Genomic DNA, 21,759 nt, shown 5'->3' with positions numbered 1-21,759 from the left:
ATTTCGATTTGTGTTGCCCATATGCTCACAGGAGCTGACCAGGGACCAGCCAGCCCCTTTGAGAAAACAACTGATGTCTTCTTGCAGGCATGTAAGTGGGGAGGGACTCGGTTTTCTCTGAAACTCTTGATGCTGTTGATAGAGGTGGGTGAGAAGCGAGGATGGGAAGGGATTTGGGCAGGGAGTAAAGCATCTGGCTTTGTTCCTGGTCCTGGTCGAGAGATGGTGTGAGTCTGACTCAAAGACCCTGGCACTTCCTGATCGGCTAAGGTCCCTGAGTTTCCGGCTGGTGTGGGGCTGCAGTGTATTGCTCTCCTTCCCCTCTCAGCGCTCACCGAGGTGCTTCTTACCTCGCTATTAAACTACTGTGTCTTGAAATGATGTACAGCTGGTTCCAGAAAAGGCTGCGCTGAGCAACGAGGCCGCCTTTCTTAGGGTGAAGGAAAGAAAGGTTGTGCGTTCCTGATCCGGGTCTGTGAGAGAGCAGAAGGAAGGGCGCCCTCCAAAGGAACTGAACCCGTGTGTCGGGGAGGAGGAGGAGCAGAAAGAGGAAAGAACCTACCGTTTGCTGGTGCCAGGAACTGTCTGAAGAGCCTTGGGAGACAGCTGGGTATGGTCTGTGTCGAGGAGCCAATGTATGCATGGTCATCCCTGACAAGCATAAAGGGCGGGCAGGGGTGGGGGCTGTGGGGAGGGTGAACCGAGGCCATCTACAGGAGCAGGGGACACCCAAGCAAACCCTCTCACAGGGTCAGTAAATTACACCGCCGGGACCCCAAGAGGGAGACATAGATCCCATCCTGTGTGCCGCTACCATGGGTTCCAGGCTCTTCACTTGCCTGGCCCTTTGGCTCCTGATGACAGGTGAGTCCTAGCTACGGTCCATACACTTCTGTGTTTTTCCAGGGAACATCCTTCTGTGGTTTTCCAGGGAACATCCTTCTGTGGTTTTCCAGGGAACATCCTTCTGTGGTTTTCCAGGGAACATCCTTCTGTGGTTTTCTCGAGGATTGCATTTTTTTCTTGTTCCCACAGGCCCCGTGGACCCTAGAATTGACCAGACACCAAAGCACCTGGTGACACTCACGGGGAATGAAAGGACCCTGACCTGTGCGCAGCATCTAAACCACAATGCCATGTACTGGTATAGGCAAAGTGCTAAGAAGTCCCTGGAGCTCATGTTTTCCTATAACTATCGAGCCCTGGTTGAAAACCAGACTGTCCCGCACCGCTTCCAACCTCACAATCCAGAGAAATCCCAATTAGACCTTCGGATCTCAGCCCTGGAGCCCGATGACTCGGCCACTTATTTCTGTGCTAGCAGCCAAGACACAGCCTTGCAGAGATCTTGGGCCCCTGTACACAAACCTCCTCAGTCTACCCAGGAAACTGCGGCTGTAGCAGGTCCTCCTGAGCCCCGAGACTCCGTCAGTGGTCCACAGGACTCACGTGGAAACCTCAGACCACAGCACCACCTGACAACTAGATATCATAGTGCCAAATTCTATGTCTGCACAGCAGCAGTCTTTGACTTGAGTAAGACTGGGCCTCCTGTTGAATATGGACCTGAAAATAAAAAAATAAAAAACTCAATTTTAAGTTGTTTCAAGGGTTTGTAGCCCTGAGAAATCTTTTATGAAACCACTTGACTGTTCTCACATGTCCCCTCATGTAATGAAGGGAGTCAAGTAATTACTTCAACGTTTATTAACAAGCAAGGTGCTTGCACAGTTATCCCAAAACAGAACAGATAATCCGAACCGGCTCACTGCTGATCTCGCTGCATCTTCCGGGCTCCACCTTATCTTTAGGTCAGGTACACTCCCAACAAAAACTCTGCCCTTAGGACCCACGTGCTCCGTTCCAAACGCTAGCAGACAGGTGACAGAATTCCCCGTAAGACTCAGGTGACTTCTCTTTTCAAGAAGAGGTTGTACCTCGGTCCTCATTCGTGCTCCAAGTATGCTCACGCCTTTTCCATGACACTTAATCTCCTCCTACGTAGCTCCTCAAGTTCCCAAATCCCAGGAAAACCGCTCTTCGTTTGATCTATACCACAGGTGGACTTAGTCTCCTTGTTTATGGTCAGGGTCTCAGCTCTTGGTTTTCCCTCCCATGGGGGGATGGGGGATTTGACACTGTCATTCTCGACTCTTTCCTTCATCTCTCTAATCTTCCTGCTGAATCTTTGTAGTAACTGTAGACTCAGGTGCCTCTGGGTTGTTCCTCACCACAGTAACAAAGAAGAAAACCTCCTGGCGTTTCTGAGAAAGACCTAATTCCTGGAACTTCCTCTGCTGAGTGCCGATTTCCCCGTGATTACTCCAGGTAACGGCTCTCTGCTCTGTGCACACCATCAGACAGAACAGACTTCTGAGCCCGGGTGTCTGGCATGTTTGCTCCTTCCTCCAGCAGAGGGCACTCTATTACCACTCACCAGGGACTGTCAGACCTTGCCAATGGACCATAGGAGCTTAGTATGTCTCACCTTAGTTTCTCACACTAGGACATCAAGCAGTAGCTCAAGCAAGGAGAAGCTACATTCCTGCTGTGACCCTACTATGGACCTCTGGCTCCTATGTTGGGTACTTCTTAGTCTCCTGAAAGCAGGTGGGCTCTTAAGAGTCCTAGACAGGTTTCATTTCATACTGAGACTATTTTAAACCGTTCTATTAATCTTCTTTCTCTTTCCGCAGGACATGCAGGACCCGAAGTCATACAGTTCCCAAGTCATCAAGTGACGCATGTGGGGCAGTCGGTGACCCTCAGCTGTGACCCTGTCTCTAGTCACCTATACTTCTTTTGGTATAAACAGACCTTGGGGCAGCAGATGGAGTTCCTGGTTTCTTTCTACAATGGTAACACCATGGACAAGTCTGAACTATTCAAGGAGGATCGTTTTTCAGTCGAAAGGCAGGATGATTCGTATTTCACTCTCAAGATACAACCCACAACACTGAAGGACTCAGCTCTGTACCTCTGTGCCAGCAGCTTAGCCACAGCCTTGCAAAAACACCTCCTTCCTATGCAAAAACCCTCATGAGGCTGCCTCCCTCCTAGCTTGCCCAGGCGAAGAAAGTCTGTTTGTTTTCTTTAACTGTAGTTGTCTTTAAACAGGTAAGTATCTGAAGTTAAATGACCCAAGATAGGATATCTCACACAGGGATAGTCAGAGGCCATGAGATATACAGAGTCTCTACAGACACCACAGAGTGTAACTGGAAAATAAATGTGAGCAAATGATCTCTCAGCAGGTAACTGCGTGACTGTCATCTTTTTCCCCCTCCATTTTAATTGCAATGGAATTTTTTTGTTTGATTCATTAATATTTGTTTAGGCAAAGTGTTTTAACCCAAAAGGTAGAAGTAGGTTCACTGCTTCCCTGATCATCACTCCTAGTGACTCAGGGGTCACATTTGTAGCTCCTGCCCCTGTGTTAACTGGATCTGTCAGATAAGAAATCCTGACTTATGAGACGGGGGGGGGGGGGGGAGACGTATGCCCTGGATTATAAACTGGAAACATGCTTTGTCTTTCTGGTTCCTTTTACTCGCAAGCAAGAAGGCAAGGATGGAAAACAATGGAGTTTATACAAATAGATGTTATATAAGTAGAGTTTATAAAAATAGATGATCATGTGGTCACAAATTTGCCACTCCACAATGGGAGCAAGGAAAGGTTGATCTGTTAATTCAATGAATTCACTCAAGTTTCCCTAACTGGTGGTATGGTAATAGGGACAATTTTGATGGTAAACCAGTCACAGTATGAGGACATCTATGTGCCTAAGGGATCAAAGCCATAAGTCAGCCACTCTCAACCTATGGGTCTCAACCCCTTTGGGGGTTGAATGACCCTTTCACAGGGGTTGCCTAAGGCCGTCTGCATATCAGATATTCACATTACGATTCATAACAGTAGCAAAAATTACAGTTATGAAGTAGCAAGGAGAATAATTTTATGGTCAGGGTGGTTTACCACAACAGGAGGAACTGTATTAGAGGAACACAGAATTGAGAACCATGGCTTAAGGAGTAAGGGTTGGGGGTAACCCCGCTGAACAAGGAACAACCCACAGACGTGTAGATCAAGACTAAGGGAGATTGAGAATCTCTGGTGGAGGCAGAAGACAAGGACATCATCCATGCCTTGGGTACCACTGGCTGCATCGGCTCTGAAGTTTGCTGCTACGGACCTCTCCGCATTTGTAGCTGTTGCAGCCATGATTATCTGGCCCTGATAAAAGTGTTAGCTGTATCATTCAATGCCAGTCAGAGCTGTGATGAGCCATCCTATGTAGACCTGCAGTAATTGACTCACTCGATAGGAATAGCACTTAGGTATGGGTACTGAGTTACAGCAGTGGCCCGGATGGCACTTACGCAGGCATAATCCAGTGGAAACAGATGGATCACAGGTTTTCCATTAGTCTGACTCTAGAAATCTTAGGTTGACAGTCAGTTCACTTGCCTACACCAATGGCCCAATGAGCATGCTTTTTTATTTGTATTTTTCTTTTTTGTGTTTCAGATATTATTTTTTTGTCTTGGCAGTTTGACCTTGTCATTCCACTCACTAGTTCTTCTTAAACTTTGCCCATTCTCTTTGTAAACAAATATAATGAATGCTTATATTAGTCAATTTGTAGGGAGAAATCTGGGTACTTAAGCCACTGACCACGCACGATTTGGGCGTGGCTACAAGTGCAGTATGTGGAATAAACACCTGAGGATAGAGACACTCGCTCCTTTTTTGTGGGGTTCCATCGGGGCTTGAAAGGCTGCAAAGACTCACCTGGGTTTTCGGGTCCTTGTGTAAGTATTTTCCCACAATAAATAAGCAACAACACCCTTATTCCGTGTACTGTTACTTTCGTCAACAGCTGGTGCCAGGGCTGTGGGAGGGGCACTCACGGGACATGCCCCCGCCACCGTGGAAGCCAACACCACAAACACAGCGCCAGCTCCAGCTACACCCGGTATTCCCAGGTTCCCCTATCCCGTGGCAACCTCCCAACCCCAGATTTTTCCCTACCCTGCATCCGCTGCAGCCCCAAACAGACAGGTCTCTGCCACTTTGCAACATCCCGGTTCTGAAGCTTAACTGCTCAGTGCAGCAGAACTCTTGATGCAGCTGCCATCACAGCGGGATTGGTTCCAACTCCGCAACCGACTATCTCCTGCCGCTGCGATTTGCATGGGACTCATTTAACAACCCCCCCCTTTAACAAAATCCTGCTTGCTTTAAATTTGTGTAAAAGCTACTTAGAATTTTACAGATTCCATTTGGAATCTGAGCAACCGTCTGTGGCTGAATTCTGTTTTGCGGTGCGCCTGAGCCACCTGCTAGCCAAACATAGTTACTGCAAGTTGAAATCCACACCGCAGCCCAGAGGCTAGGAAATCGCTGAAGTATCGCATTCCTTATGTTTTAAGCTAGTAATAATAAATAAGATTATTTTACTCTATACCAATGGAAGATAATCTTACAATGCAAAACGTTAGGGATCTTTTTGCTTCTTATACGGGTGGTATCTTAGAAGAGGATTATGACTTGCCCAGAATATAGTTATATTTAACAATGATTAGCTTCATAATTCATATTACATCCTTAAAGAAAGAAGAAGGAATTTGAGCAAACTATTGATAACTTAGAGAGAAGGATTCAGAACATCGAGAACGATGAGGAAGTGACCAACAGAATGGGAGCCTTAGAACATAAAAATGGCCATCTAGAAGGCAGAATTTGTTCCGTGCCTGCTGCTTTCATGACCCAAATAGCAACAGTGCAAGATAGCATTCACAGACTAGTGGAAACAACTCGTTCCATGTCTGATGACTCAATAAGAATCAAAGAGTGTAACTTCAAATTGAAAAACTAGCAGAAAAAAAATTGGTTCCATGTCTGAGGATACTAGCTGGCTACCAGACAGAACACAATTACTGGAAGGCAGCTTATATGCCATTCAGATAATATCTAAGGATGAGAATATTAAATGTTTAGAATCATATATAAATGAAGAAAACAAGAGACTGACCGATTTTTATGAAATCTTTAGAAACTTGTATGATCCAGGAAGTCCAAACACTCAGAGAAACAATGGTGAAGAGATTACATGTTTTAGAAGACCTTCAATCTGATACTTTAGAATCAGAGACACAAACAGTAGGTCATGAAAGAGGTTTAAAACTACCTACACTTTTCAGATGCCAGGAAGACCTTCCTAAGGTTGTTATGCCCTCTCCTATGGTTTTCCCAGTGACTATGACTGACAAACCAGCAATGGAAAAAAACACCTGAATGACTGCTTTGCATATTGGTGTGAGCCAATACAGATGAAAGACCTTAAAGATTTTAAGGAAGCTGTTGTCTCTTATGGAATACATTTCCCTTATGTCCACCAAATGTTAGTTAGACTCAAGGGCAAGGACAAATAGAGTGACCCCTAAGGACTGGGGACAATTAGTATCAGCCATTCTTGAAAATTCATCTCAAATACAATGGAGGGCTTTATAGGGGGAAGAGGCAAAATCTCTTGAGCTCCAAGGCTTAAAGAAAGGTTATGAGGCTCCCCAAGATAAAATTCTTGGTGAGGGTTCTTATGCTGATTCAGAGGCTCAAGCTGCATACGATGAACACATCTTGTCTTTGTGCCATACAGCAACCTTGAATGCTTGGGATAAGGTTCATGAATGAGGAGAGAGAATAGAACACTATACCAAAGTGATACAGGGACCAAGAGAGTGACACAGTGAATTCTTACAAAGATTTCCCAGAGCAGTAGAGTTACGAGTAACAGATTCAGAGTCTAGGCAAATACTCATAGAATATCTAGGTTATGAGAATGTGAATCCACAATGCAAAAAGGTGCTTTGGCCCTTAAAGATCAGATCAGCACCATTGGATGAACGGGTTTTGTAAACAGTCAGCATTGAGTATAAATTTTTTTAACAGGAGTTTGGGTAGGAGAAGCAATCTCCAAAGGTTTAAAAAGACACCAACATGGCAGATGCATTAACTGTGGTAGAATAGGACATCTAAGAAGAAATTGTAGGAAAAGCTTTCCTACAAATAATGCTCCTCCCAAGAATGACTCAAACAGCGTTCTGGATTATGTAGGAGATATGGCAAAGACTAACACTGGACCAATGAATGTAGATCAACCAGGGATAAACAAGGTAACCCTTTACAATCTGGAAACTCCGTGAGGGACCTCTTGAAGGCCCCTATGTCAACAGTGGTTCTGTCATTCTCAGTCACTGTGGAGGACAATCTCTCCCAGGACGATTAGAAGATCCATTGTCTATTCAAAATAATAATACCGCTCTGGATGTTAGATGAGCTACTGAGGATGAATCAAACATAACTGGAGGAAACAAAAATGTATATTTTGGCAAACTTCTATAAAGGATCCGAGGGATAAACTAAAAGTTAAAATGAATAACAAAGTGATTATGGGCATTTTCGACATTGGACCTGATATAACCATCATAACTCAAGAAGTCTGGCCTTCAAGATGGCCCCTACATGAGGTAAATGTTCAATTATTAGGGATTGGAACCCTATCTCAAGTAAACCAAAGCACTAGATGCACTGTATAGGGCCAGCAGGACAAAGAGGAAGACTGAGGCCATATGTCGCAGGCATCATAATAAATTTCTGGGGTTGTTATCTATTGCAGCAATGGAATAACCAGATTAACATTCCTTTCCAGTATCAGATATGAATCATAAATAAGCTCCTGGTGGTAGAAAAAATATTGTAAGGCAGTACAGAAAACAGATACCAACAATTCAGGCTGTACATAAACAGAACAGGAGTGCCAAACCTATAGAGGAACCAAAAGCCCTACCCTTAAAATGGCTAGCAGATGAACCTGTCTAGGTATGGCAATGGCCTATGACCTCTAAGAAGCTAGAAGCTTTAGAAAAGCTGGTTCAGGAACATCTAAATGCTGGACATATTGAAGAATCTACTAGGCCTTGGAATCCTCTTGTATTTGTTATCAAAAAGAAATCTGGTAAAGGGAGAATGTTTACAGACCTGAGAGTCATCAACAAAGTAATTCAGTCTATGGGCTCTCTACAGCCTGGGATGCCCTTGTTTTCTCTGATACCTAAAAGATGGCCTATTATAGTCATTGATGTAAAAGATTACTTCTTCACTATACCTTTACAAGAAAAAGATAGGGAAAACTCAGCCAGTTAAAAGATATCAATGGAAGGTCTTGCCATGGGGAATGTTTAATAGTCTCAACATGTGACAATATTTTGTGGAAAAACCTTTGAAAATAATTGTCAATTTCCACAATCCATAATTTACCATTTTATGGATAATATATTGTTGGTTGATTCGAAGGAAGGAACGAAGGAATGTTGGAATAGATGTTTGAAACAGTAAAGGAAATTTTACCTCCCTGGAGATAACAGATTGCTCCTGAAAAAAAAAATACAAAGAGGAGATTCTATCAATTATTTAGGTTATAAAATATATCTACAAAAAATTAGGTCACACACACAAAACAGATCAGGAGAGATCGTTACCAGACTCTTAATGATCTTCAAAAATTTCTGGGAGAGATTTCTCCACTATAGACAATTATTGGAGTAGAAGGGCATGATTCGAAACATCTAAAAATGGCCCTAAAGGGGGACAAAAATGTGAATAGTCCATGAATATTATAAGCTGAAGCTGAAAAAGAATTAGGATGGGTAGAAAAGAGAATACTAGAAGCACGTGTGGACCGTGTGGATCCAGAACTAGACTCTATTCTGGTTATTTTACCATCTAGAGAATACCCCTCAGGAATTTTGATGCAGAGGGAAGATGTCATATTAAAATGGATATTTATGCCACATAAACAGAACACAAAACTAAAGACATATATAGAAAAGATCTCTGATTCTGATTTTAAAAGGAAAATTAAGACTTTATCAACTAACTGGAAGGGATCCAACAGGAATTATAGTACCTTTAACTAATGAGGAAATTTTCTCCTTATGGAAGAATAATGAATATTGACAGAGGGCTTGCAGTAACTTTTTGGGAATGATTAGCAACAATTATCCCAAAATAGGGCTGGTCAGTGGCACAGGAACCTATATCTCTCCCTACAGCAATTAGTGTAATTCAATTCAGAATTTCCATTTAGATAATGATTAAATGAAGTTGTCTACTAAAATTCTTCATTATATTTAAATACTACCTAGATAAAATATTACCTAGTTAAAGACCAGTATCTAACAACTGTGATATCTAAACCTTTTTGGAATCCTTGTTTGTATGTTTTCATATCTTGGTTTGTGGTGACATCATCTTGTTTCCTGGTACACCAAGTAACTCATGTGAATATTCAAGTATATGAAAAAGTTAGATACAACTTGAGACTCCGAACGATTTCATCTCCCTCTCGAAAGAATTGAGATTGCTTCTGCTAGGAAGTTCTAAGAGAGGCAGGTTATTTTCATTGAACTGATGATGGAGTCCAATTGAAGCTGGGCTCTGAAGAGTTCCTGGGATCAATGTTAACTCTTAGTCTTCAATGGGCAGTGTCGTTTAGTTTTAAACAATGTTTTGAGTATTTAGTGGGGGGATTCAAGACAGGGTTTCTCTGTAGCTTTGCAGCCTGTCCTGGAACTAGCTTTGTAGACCAGGCTGGCCTTGAACTCATAGAGATCCCCCTGTCACTGCCTCGAGAGTGCTGGGATTAAAGACATGTGCTACCACCATCCAGCTTATTTAGTAGCATTATTGACATGAAATTAATATAACATAGTATTTATTCAAATGGACAGTTCCATGAGTTTTAACAAATCCATGGAGCTGCGCCAGTGGCACTACGGTCCGGCTCTGAAATATTTTCTTTCTCCCCCAAGTTTTCTTGGGCTCACTTTCAGCAGTCCCTCTGTTCCTGTCCACAGGCCCAGGGCCTGAGGTTTTCCCAGGGTCTTTTTGATCAATAGCACTGAACACACACACACATTATTCTACACATTCAAGAGCTACTCTCTCAGGGTTCCCCCCCCATCGGTCAATTAGCAGATTATACTAAGCTGGCAAAGGGTCTTAAGGCAAAATATCTGCCAAAGCATTATGCTTTTTTTGAAGTTTTGATCTTTGTGCCCTTACTGCCTCCAAAGATAAGTTATTCCTATTGTTAATAAGCTTTCCTAGTTGATTTTGGTGTGAACACTGTAATAATCCCATCCAACTCTGAAAGACAGGGTGCATTCTGAGCATGCCTGCATCTGGGGTGGGAACACCCTTAAGAAAATGAGGAGCCAAACCTCCTGCAACTTGCTCTAACATCGCTGCTGTAACACCCAGCACACAAACGCTTCCGAAGATATTTAGCGTTAGTGACCTCTCGCTCTCCACACGAGGTAATGGCTACTCCTTAGGGTGTTATGGAATACGGATACACATTAGTTAGTTTCTGATAGGTCTTTACCCTCACTATTTATCAGCAGGATTCCAGTGGGCATCTAGTTCAGGACATTTGAATGACAATTCCCTTACGTTGTATAAAACTTGGAACCTGGCCAACAATTCAGGGCATCAGGACATCTTTACACAAAAATATTCCCACATGCACAAACGGGGAACACTCAATGTCTAGTTGAGAACTCAAACATCATTTGCAGAATCTGTGAGTCTACTGTTTCTTCAAATTATGAACCCCAAGAGACCAATTGTCTCAGTAGTCACATTTCAGTCTCTGCTTCGGGGCTTATCACTCCTTGGTTTCAAGACTTGAGGGACCAGTACCTCTGGCTCTTATAGCTTACCCCTACGCGTGGGTCTCAGACCATGTGCTTTGTCTGGCCTCTCAGACTAGCGGGAGAGGGAGCTTGTGTCAGGCTGTGTCCTCTGTGGACAAAGGCTCTTTCTCTTTCCCTGTGAAAGGTGCCTCTAAAGCCAAGCGCACCTAAAGACAGTGGCACGCCTCCTCCAGCAGCGCCCTAGAAAGGTCCTTTTTTTCCTAGCGACGATTGCCAGCCCCCAGATTGCCCTGTTCCTGCCTTCTTGCTTAGTGACTGGGCACCACGGTCTCAGATGTTGCCTACTGGGAAATCAGTTTGGGATGGGAGAGCCTTGGAGCAACGTCAATCCCCGTCCCGTGTGTATCCCTGCCTCTTAAGTCTCCCACCCACCTACCCCGGTACACAGCAGAAAGGCTAAATTCTAAAAAACATTTTTGTCTTGTTTGTTTGTTTTGTTTCCTTTTGTGTTTTATTTGAACAGTGCGAAGCAGGAAAAGGAAAGGGGATTTACTCACTGTTTCAATGTGCTCACACTGGGAAGAGGGTCAAAACCCTCTTGAGACAGGGTTTCTCAGTGAAGCTTTAGAACCTGTCCCGGCACTTGCTCTGTAGACCAGGTTGGCCTCGGACTCACATAGACCCATCTGCCTCTGCCTCCAAGTACTGGGATTAAAGGGGTGCGCCACCACGTCCAGCCACTCGCTTTGGTTTTAAATGGAGGGTCAGAGGTGTGCATATCTTAGCAGTCCCTATGGGTCAAGGTGTGGTCCTGTCCATCAGTGTTTCAGCATCCACCCTTCTGAAAAGTGAGCTGATGACTTACACATCTTTTTTTCTGGGAGAATATTTTACCTCCTGATGGGCCCAGCAAGACTCCCAGAAATAGTCTAATGTCTCGAAGTTCATTGTTCCAATAGTCTTACAACTAAAGTGAGATACACAGTGTCCCTTTAGAATGCTCCCCACCCCTGGTGCGGAGGGTTACGTCGCTACATATCATCCATGCAGTGGAATATATCTCTATGTAAAACAAATATACACAGAAGCCTATAGGAACCAAGTTTAGTATGCGTTTCAACCCACTGGCCACAAGGAGGAGCTGTGACTCTGAGATTCAGACATCTAAGGAGGGTGTGAGAGAATTCACTGGTTGAGAGAGGGTTAAGAGAAACTTGGACTTATTTTATAGCATGAGAAAGTATGGTCCACAGAGGCTATGAGCCAGTGATGTCAGGTGAAGGGATAAACGCAGACCTCTCGGTGCAATGAAACCCCAGCAGATGGCTTGGCTGACTTCTTGTACGTGATCCTGCTTGGGATTCGAAAGTAGAGTTTGGGGTGAGAAGGCTGGGGACCCCCACACAAGTTCAGGTGGAGAGGTAAAACCTGAAAGAAATAAACAGAATTCCGGGAGCCGGGCATACACCGCAGCTCAGTGAAGTCCAATCCCATGAAGTCTTTCATTATTCTAGTTTCTATGTCCAGCAATGTATGCTGCAGACCAGGGGTTCCTCGGGACAGGTGAAGATATCACAGAAATACACTAGAGAGGCCACAAGAGACCAACAACATCATTTCTATTTCCCTCACTCCACACCGTCGAGGAATTACACCAGAGAGGTCTTGCGGCTGTTCGTCTTCTGGGGGTGGTGTGGGGTGGGTGGTTCTCTCCATTCGTGAAGCACGAACATTCACACGACAGTAAGAAACATCTCTTCTGGGTTTAAGAAAACGTTCCACCAAAATAGCAGCAATGGCACTAAAAAGATAGCAAGAACACACCCCTCCAGGGACTCTATTTTCAACTTCTGTCTCCATCTACAAATACCCACGGAACTAGGGCCAACATTTTTGATGCTATCAAGACACCCAGAGAGAGAAAAGCAATGGCGTTGACTGTCACCCAGAACACAAGTCCAAGACAATGTGTTCTTACTCAAGGCTGCGTCTCACCATTAAAGCGTTTGTCGTTTCCCTTGCTTCTTGGAAATCCAAGAATGCCATAAAATCACATTTTTCTGTGGGCAGATGCTAGGCAGCAGAAGGCAGGTCTAGGCTGTCTTCCCATACAGCTGTACACAACCCACCACGTTGCATGAAAGAGGAGTCTCTAGCTGAGTTGTTTAACTGGAAAATGCTCTCCTTTCCTGTAAAGGTTAACTTTGTAGCTCTTCTTAGAAAGGAACAAAGAGATATACGGAAGGTCACCAACTCAGCTTTCTAAGTTGAAATCTAAATCATTTTCTGTGTCATGAGCCACTTTCAAAATCTGCCGAGAATTATGAACATCAGAAAAGGCAAGTACACATGCGTCCGACATCAAAACTAAAATTTAATACTGAGGAAATTTAACTCAGGGATTGGAAATTCATGATCGTTTAGATTTTTCTCACTAGCAGTCACATAAAACACACACATAGTAAAACCAGGGTAAAATATAACCATTTTAAACTTTACAAAAGGCCCATATATCATATTATTCCAAATACTTTTAGTTGTCTTTAAGAAACTAGATTAGATGCTTAATGATCCATACAGCAGTACTAATAGCACATGTAGTTATCTTAAGAGAATAAATGAGATTTCAATAGCTAAATAAGCAAACAAAACAACTGATAAATGAAAAACTGGAGGAGAAACAGCCTGTAACATGTTGTCGCCTTGGTTTGGTCTGAATTATTACTTGGGAAACGTGTCAGTAAGCCTGCAGGATCATGTAACACTATGTATATTGCTTTTTATGTTTTTTTTCGTTTTGTTTTGTTTTTTGCCTGTGCTGATGTTGGTTTTTGTCTTCCTTTGTAATCTGTCCCACTAGGAGCAGGGCAGAAAGATTTCCCTGCTCCTCCACTCCTTAGGAAACTCAAGAAACAGTCTGAGCACAGGGAGACAGACCATCTGTGACAATGGCATCCCGTGAGCTCCCGTGTCACCCTAACCGTGCGACAAGGCGTGGCTGCGGGACATTCTCTCTCCACCCTACTCTGCCAGAGCCCCCAGCCGTGTCCCCTGACTCCTCTGGGAGTTTATTCTGATGGAAGTCACTCAAAGCGGGAGTGACAAAGTTTTGGTCCAACGCGGATGATTTCATATGCAGAACGGAGGAGCACGTGCTACATTGGCATTTAGTGTCTGAAATAAATGCGCTGCAGAAAGGCTCGCAGTTGTTCCTTCCTTCGAGGCTGCAGCCTTAATACCAGTTCTGTGCTCACAGAAACGCCCGTCAGCCATCTGGTTTGCTGCCGGTCATACAACCAATGCCTGTCTTTCTGTCTCTGCCTTCCTGCCTCTACCTCTGCCAACCACCCCATGCCCATGTGGGTGTATTTGTCTGTCTGTCTGTCTGTGGGTCTGTCTGTCTGTCTGCGAATCAAGTGCCTTCCTGGCTTTGGTGGTAGGTGGACAAATCACGTGTCACTACAGTGGAGCCTCCTGCCTGGTCTGACAGCCGCAGCAGAGCCCTGAGGTAGGGATTTACCTGGTCCATCCTGACCCAACCATGGGTTCCAGGTCCCTAAGCTGTGTGACCTTCTGCCTCTGGGGAGTAGGTGAGTAGCTGAGTTCCATAGACAAGGAGATAGGATCCCTCCGCTTGAGTCCTTTGAGCATGCCTACTTCTGAAATTTCCCTGAATTCTGATTTTTTTTTCCCCACCACAGGCGTCCTAGAGACAGCTGTTTTCCAGACTCCACAGTTTCTTGTCACACAGGTGGGAAATAAAGCCTCTCTCAAGTGTGAACAAGATCTGGGCCATGACACTATGTACTGGTACAAGCAAGACTCTAAGCAATTGCTGAAGGTTCTGTTTAGCTACAACAATAAGCAACTCATTGTCAACGAGTCAGTTCCAAGTCGCTTCTCACCTCAGTCTTCAGATAAAGCTCATCTGAGTCTTCATGTCAAGTCTGTAGAGCCGGACGACTCTGCTGTGTACTTCTGTGCCAGCAGTTAAGACACAGCCATGCAGAGCCACTGTTTTCCTGTGCACAAACCCACGCAGCCAAGAAGCGGTGGGGGCCAAGTGTTAACCCACACCTCAGGCTCCATGTCTCCAGGCTTTTGTGGGCCCCAATGGCATTTCAGTCTGTAAATCAGTTCTGTGTTTATGCATACATGAGTCTTACGGAATTCTGCAGATTAGCCAGAATAGCAGTTTACATCACAGTCACCTAGACTGCCAACAGTGGATGACCTTGGAGATTTTAACTGAGAGAAGACATTGCTTGTTATTTTCTGCCATGTATGTATTGTCTGAGACAATAGGATTGAAGGCAGATGGTTTCTTCAAGTATGAAGGAGTGCGATTCTATAGGGCAGAGCAAAGTACCTGATTCTAAGACTCCACAGGAAATTCAGACTACCACTGAGGCTTTTTGTTTTAAGAGAAAGATATCTGAAGAGTCGTGAATGTCCATGTCCACAAGTAAACTCTAAAGAAAGGATGAGGGAGAAGTTGTTTGAGTCAGGCTTGTACAGTCAGAAACCCTTGTCATCAGTTAATACAGTTTTCTCCCTGTTCTGTCATCTCAATCTTCTCCAAGAGCAGGGAACAGTAGATGCTGGAGGACAGTCTGAGATACAGAAAGCATGTTAGCTATAAATTCCCATTCCGTAGTTAACTATTGGACAGACTGAAGCTATATAACACTGTTCCAGGACCAGAGTTACCTAGTAGTCTAAATAACCCATGTAATATCTGTAGAGCCAGGGCCTCCCTCAAGTTCTAACAACCAGGACCAGAGGTGGTTAACAGCCCAAATGACCTCTACTCTATCCGTATGAACAAGCCCAGGCTATATCGTTCCTTAGGCTCTTAAGTTGTGTGGGTAGCCTGTCTCTAGAACCCATCTTCTTGGAAGAAATCACATGTACTCTGAGTCAAGTTTTGATGTAATTATACTTCCTTGTACGCTGGGGATTGTATTATACCAGGAAACTTTCCCAAATTGTACCATGCTTAAATTCATTGGGAATAAATTATCTGTCATCAGGCTCTCCAAATTTTGATCCAGGTTGGCAAAGCCAATCTGAAACAAGTCTTCATTCTCACATGTTCATGATTCACTTCCACGCCTGCCGTGACCACCTGCAGGGTTCTCCTCAACATACGGTCCTAATTTGTATTTTGGTACAAGAGTGGCATGGGCTAGGTGGTTGAGAAAAGACACAATGTTCTGAAAGATATGGTACAGAGCAGTTAGTGTGAGCTGTTATATTGTGCGGATGTTCTTAGTCAGTCACTTTCAGAAGTTCCTGTTTTATCCTAGTGTTGAATGCAGTATTTCATAGGGACAAGTTCAGCATTGCTCTCTTCCTACTAGGGAGCCTTAGCATAGCTATTATTGCTAGTTCACAGACTTTCTGTAGAAACCAAAGTGCATGTGCCAAAGTATCTTCTGTGTAATGAGCCCTCTAGCCCTACGTGTCTGCTGAAAGCCTTCTCAGCTCTCCAACCTTCTAGTAGGTTCTCCATGCTACCTCTAGGTAGCCCTCCTCTGCACCCACAAATTGAGTGGTGTTCTCTCACAAAAGATTGATTTATTCAGATTCTCGGGGCTTCCTTTTCAGTCCTCTCTGTCCCGAATTCTAGTTGTCTTGGAATTGTCTATCCTCAAGCGCTATGCACCATGATTATTTGCTTAAATATACGCAGCAGTGAGTGAATGCTCCAGTTTATTTAGGAGTTATGAATCATTTCACGTGTTCATGTCTGCCTTCACATGTTCCAGGCTAAAAATAAAATCCAACATTTTCATAGGAATACATTTTAATAAAGCTAGTACCCAGTAGTTAAGTGGTCAAATGCAATACACATTTCATATAAGAAAATAGAAGCGACCATGGTGTCCCTTCCCAGTTAGTCTTCATTGGAAGGGCATGGGAAGTCATGATGAGGCTGGTTCCATTTCTAGCATTTCAGAAAAATGGGGTCATTCCATCTCAGCATCTCTGGTTGTACAGGTGAGGAACATCACATGTTACACTTATGAAATGATTTAAATGACTTTCTTAAATATATTAGAATTTTATTCTCTAGTTATCTATGGATATATATTTAATTGTCCTACTAATCTGTGGGTGAACATAGTGTTTCTGTTGTTTGCTCCTAGTTGTTGGCCACTGAAGACTGAATAAACAAATTTAACCTATAAGCTCCAAACAAGCTGCATAGTTAACACCCATTTGACTCCTTGCTAAGAATCCCGGTATCACCAGCCTCTGCATAGCAGAAATCGGAGACTTGTGGGGTGTAAGTGGGCCACTTTGGCCACAGGATGGAGCTGTGATCTAAGGATATCTCTGAAGCTGGGCATGGGGAAGGTGAGCCATTGGAACTGGGGGAAAGGGGGGGGTGAATCTCATCCATCAGTACTCCTTATCAGGTGGAAGCCTCAGTTGTGGACATATTACAAACACTGGCATCAATTTCTAATTGATTTCCCTTGGTCTAGTATCAAATCATGTCTCTTCCAGCATCTTATGTACAGTGTCTTTCCTCTAAGCCTAGACAAGCCCCATACCTTAAGCAACATGCACACGGGTTGTCTCATCCAGTTTAAGCTCCCTCCAGTGTCCTGTTCAGTGTCTGGCTTCTGAATGACACCACAGTCATAAACTTCAAATGATGAATAGACATTCAAAGTCACCTAATCATCACCATACCCACCCCCACAATCCACAAGACTGGGCAATCCATCTTAAGCATGAACCGAAGCAGCACTTCGAGGGTGCTATTCCTTGAAACCGAGTGGGAGAGGAAGGAGATATTTTGAAGGAGGAAGGGGCTGTGCTAGGGAAGGTCATGGAAGAGGGTAGCAGTGAAAAATGCATACAGTAAGAGTGTAGCTACAAGCATGGGAACAATTTCTAGAAATACCTCTGAGGGCTAAAATGTTGAGTTTGCGTTTTTAAAACATTTGTCCATCCCTGCCCAGTAGATTCACCTAATAGTAGAATCTAAATTGAATATGAAGGGGGGGAAAGAAACATCTGTTGAAGCTGGGGAAGCTAAAAGGGACAGTGACATCACAGACAAAAACACCAATCATGGCCACGAAGAATAGACCCAGCTCTCATCGAGGGTATCTTAGCTACACAATGCCCATCTGGGACCTGACTCCACCATGAGATGCAGGCTTCTCTTCTGTATTTTCCTACGTCTCCTGGAGACAGGTGAGTCTTGGATCCTACTGGCTCCTAGCTCCAGATTTCTTTACGCTGAAGCCACCACCCTTTTTCTCCTGAACTGTGTCTAAGTTTTGTCCTTTTCTTCCCACAGCTCTCGTGAACACTAAAACTATCCAGACACCAAGATATCTGGTCATGGGAAGGACAGATAAGAAATCTTTGAAATGTGAACAACATCTGGGAAATAATGCTATGTATTGGTATAAACAGAATGCGGAGAAGCCCCCAGAGCTCATGTTTCTCTACAATCTTAAAGAACTGATTCGAAACGAGACTGTGCCCAGTCGTTTCTTTCCCGAATGCCCAGAGACCTCCCAGCTACTCCTTCACCTGTCTGCCCTGGGGCCGGAAGACTCGGCTGTGTATTTCTGTGCCAGCAGCAAAGACACAGCCCTGCAGATTCGTCAGATCTCTGTATACAAACCTACAGGTTCAGGAAGCTGTGGGACCACTGAGGGCTCCACCGAACTCGGCTTCCGTAGGGCCCAAGACAGAATGCTGCAAACCATAACACCACCCTCCAACTCAACCCACGCATCACCATGGCCGTATTTAGAGGTGGGGCTTCTTTCACCGTGCACGGCTCTCCTGCAAACTGATGGAAAGATAAGTACCTATGGGTTTCAATTTTTAAAGAATTTTTTTAATTGTGGGAGAAAATAAACCTGCTAGAAAGCAAATCGTTTCAACTAATAATTTACACAATACGCCTATCCATCGTTAGACCCAGCACAGGTCTGGAAAGTGAGACATTTTTCTGAGAGAGGCATTTTAGGTCCTGACACTTCAATTCCTCTTCTCAGCTGGAAGCTTGTACCCTGTCCATACTCCTGCCTTACTCTTGCCAACATCTGTCTGTTTCTTCAGTTTCATCATTTTAAGCCACTGTGCTTAGAGCCTCTGGCATCCGGCTTTTCACTGACCATCAGGAAAAAGAAGAGATCCTATGATTCCTTTCAGCACTTACTCTGGTCTAGCTATCTGAACCTGTAAACCAGAGGTGCCTGACAGTGGGTGATTTAAGGCAGACTGCATCCTTTAGAACATTCATGGGACCACCTTGGGGCGTCTCATGCCCGTGATGGCACACTGGTTTCTATTCTCAAGAGTACACCCTGGAGCCTGCGTAGTATGCCACAGGCTGTGACATTGTGGACTTCCCTTCTGATGTGTTGGCAAAGCCCAGGCATGAGTCCTCTGGCCCTGCATGGTCCCCTATCATGGGCTGTGCCCTCCTTTGCTGGGTAAACTTTGGTGTTGTGGGTGTGAGGCTAGAAAATACTTGGGAAGTTCTCATCTGCATTTACATGGAGCAATTATTAAATTTCTCTTTATCCCCCCCTTTTTTTGCTTTCTGTCTCCTCCACAGGGCACATGGAAACTGGAGTCACACAAACCCCCTAATCACGATGTTACAGAAATGGGACAGAATGTCATTTAGTCATGTGACACAATTTCTGGTCATTTTGCCATCTCTTGGTACCAACAGACGCCAGAAAAAGGAGTGGAGTTTGTGGTTTCATTTTATGACTCTTTCAATGGTCAGTAATCAGTATAAATGCCTGATGGACTGTTCTACATTCTGAAGATTCAGCCTGTTTATCCAGGAAGCTCTGCCGTATATCTATGCTAGCAGCTTAACCACAGCCCTACAGAGAGGTTTTCTGTCTCCAAAAAAAAAAAAAAAAAAAAAAAAAAACCTTAATGTTCTTCATGTGGAGACAGATGGTCAAGGTGCTTCCAACGACAGTAAGAAAGTAACCCCGATTGCCTGCAAGGGGATACAAATGGGGATGTGGGGAGTCATACTTGGGAAATGCTCACAGGTACCCTAGAATGTGGCTATGAATACAGCAGTGGGGTAAAAGTAGCCATAGTGGGGACCGTCAGAGATCTCATGGGAATCTCTGCACCCATTTGGGGGTCTCGGGTTGAGTTTCTTCTTATTCAGCAGGGTATGGTTTTCCATCTGTGGGTGGAGGCAGGTCTTCTTCAGGGGGCATGGAGGATTCTCATGAGGGCACCAAAAACAACCAGCTGAGAATTTTCCAGAAGGGTGGCAGATCTAAGCTCCAGAGTCTGAAGGTTAGCAAGAAAGTGTAGAAGAACACTTTTCTCTGTGTAGCCGGGTCTGACTTGGACTGGCTTCTCTCACTCCGTTGGGTCCTCACAGTCGCTGATAAGATAACCACTCAATATATATTTATAGTATTTGGCCAATGGCTTAGGCTTATTACTGGCTAGCTATACCTATAAATTAGCCTGTTTTTAATATTTAATATCTTACTGTGAGGCTTGTGGCTTGTTACCTCACATCTCGCTCCCCCAGCAGCCTCAGGGCATCTCCTTTTATCCTGCCTTCCTTCTCCTTGTATCTTTGTATGGCTTGCCCGCCTAGCTAAATTTTGCCTGCCCACTGGCTGAAACAGCTTTATTCATCAACCAATAAACGCGACACATGTTCACAGCCTACAGAAGGACATCCCACATCAAGGAAAGACGGTTTGGAGCAGTAGGTGACAGTAGGAGCAGGAGCCTGCTCTTGCATCATGGGGGCGATGTGAACCGTGGCTGCCAGTGCGTGTTGAGCTGCCTGCAAGTCGTGCAGGTTAGCTTCCAGGCTGCGTGAGCTGGGGAGGCTGTTAGGGATACAGCTGCCTTTGAATCACTCCCGCTCCTGTAAGTAACCTCTTACCTGTACTCACATAAGTAACCCCTCACCCATGCTCACGTAAGTAACTCCAGTATAACTCATTGCTTCACTAGGTTGTAATTTGGTGGTATCCGTACTATGGTCTGCCATTGGTTCCTTACCAATGAATTAATGGATGTTTATTTGCATGACCCCAGGAATAGTGTCACACACAACTCAGGAACAGAAAGTATGGTTTATATTCCACAGGGGCCATGGTTTACACAAGAACCAGTCACAGGGTCATATATATTCATATATATTACAGTCTGACCCAGTTCAGGCAACTCTCCTTCATGCTATGAAATCAGCAGTCTCTCTAGAAAGAGTTTCTGCTCTACTAGGATAGAAGCAAAGTTTAGAGGCAATATGTGTTTTCACGCTTTTAGACTGAGTATATGATTTATCTTCCAAAGTGGAGTCCATTTGGAATGAGGAAGATGCTGCTAATGACTGCTCTTGAGAAACACACATGCCTTGTAACACTTACTATACATGTACACAGGCATAAAGCTTCGGGATTCTTTCAGATTCCTAGTAGGAAGAGGCTCTGGGCTTGTCTTGCTCATTGAATACAAGCTTCTCTGCAGCACACGAGATGTATTCATGATCTAAAACACCTCAGTTCTGTTCTGGGTCTCACTAAGCAGGCTGACTGGTGGGAGTCAGTCAAAAGGAAAACGGAGGAAGTTTCACGTGGAGTTCTGTCTCCTGATTCTTTCTCCCGCTACGTAGTATCGACCATCCTTAACTAGCCATCCATGTACCATTATGCAAGCAACTATAAAGTTGCTACACATCCGTGTAGAGATGACTCGGCGTGCAGAAAGTGGCAGTCGGGAAGGTGAGCTGGCAGTGCCTGGAGAGACACAAGCCTTTACCCCAGCTCTGCTCCATCAAGCTGGTGACCCTACCTCAGTCTTTATGTATTGCTGGCTTCAGGGCTTTTTGGTCTCTGCCCATTGATGAGAACAATTATTGCTTTCCTCAATAAGAGAAGAAAACTCTAGTGTTTTCTTAACAGAGTTTATTTTTAACCACCCCCTCCATTCCCCAACCTGCTTTCTTTCCTTTGGGTTCTGATTAAAATGTCACCTCATTTCTTTGGCCCATCCC

The 21,759-nt window shown here is 44.3% G+C and overlaps 3 gene segments (V, D, J or C); all 3 read left to right on the top strand.

Annotated features, from left to right (window-relative positions):
- The first annotated feature begins 696 nt into the window (after positions 1-696).
- LOC110343385 lies at positions 697-1,619 on the top strand. The segment is given in 2 exon segments: positions 697-864; positions 1,036-1,619. Coding segments are annotated over 2 exon segments (633 nt in total).
- Positions 1,620-13,933: 12,314 nt separating this feature from the next.
- LOC110343384 lies at positions 13,934-14,716 on the top strand. The segment is given in 2 exon segments: positions 13,934-14,311; positions 14,423-14,716. Coding segments are annotated over 2 exon segments (342 nt in total).
- A 3,142-nt stretch (positions 14,717-17,858) lies between these two features.
- On the top strand, positions 17,859-20,581 carry LOC110343379. The segment is given in 2 exon segments: positions 17,859-17,936; positions 18,043-20,581. Coding segments are annotated over 2 exon segments (621 nt in total).
- The last annotated feature ends 1,178 nt before the right edge of the window (positions 20,582-21,759 follow it).

Source organism: Mesocricetus auratus, unplaced genomic scaffold, assembly GCF_017639785.1.
Source record: "Mesocricetus auratus isolate SY011 unplaced genomic scaffold, BCM_Maur_2.0 Super-Scaffold_100694, whole genome shotgun sequence".
NCBI lineage: Eukaryota > Metazoa > Chordata > Mammalia > Rodentia > Cricetidae > Mesocricetus > Mesocricetus auratus.
Note: the sequence above shows the minus strand (reverse complement) of the source record. Positions and strands in the feature narration are given on the sequence as shown.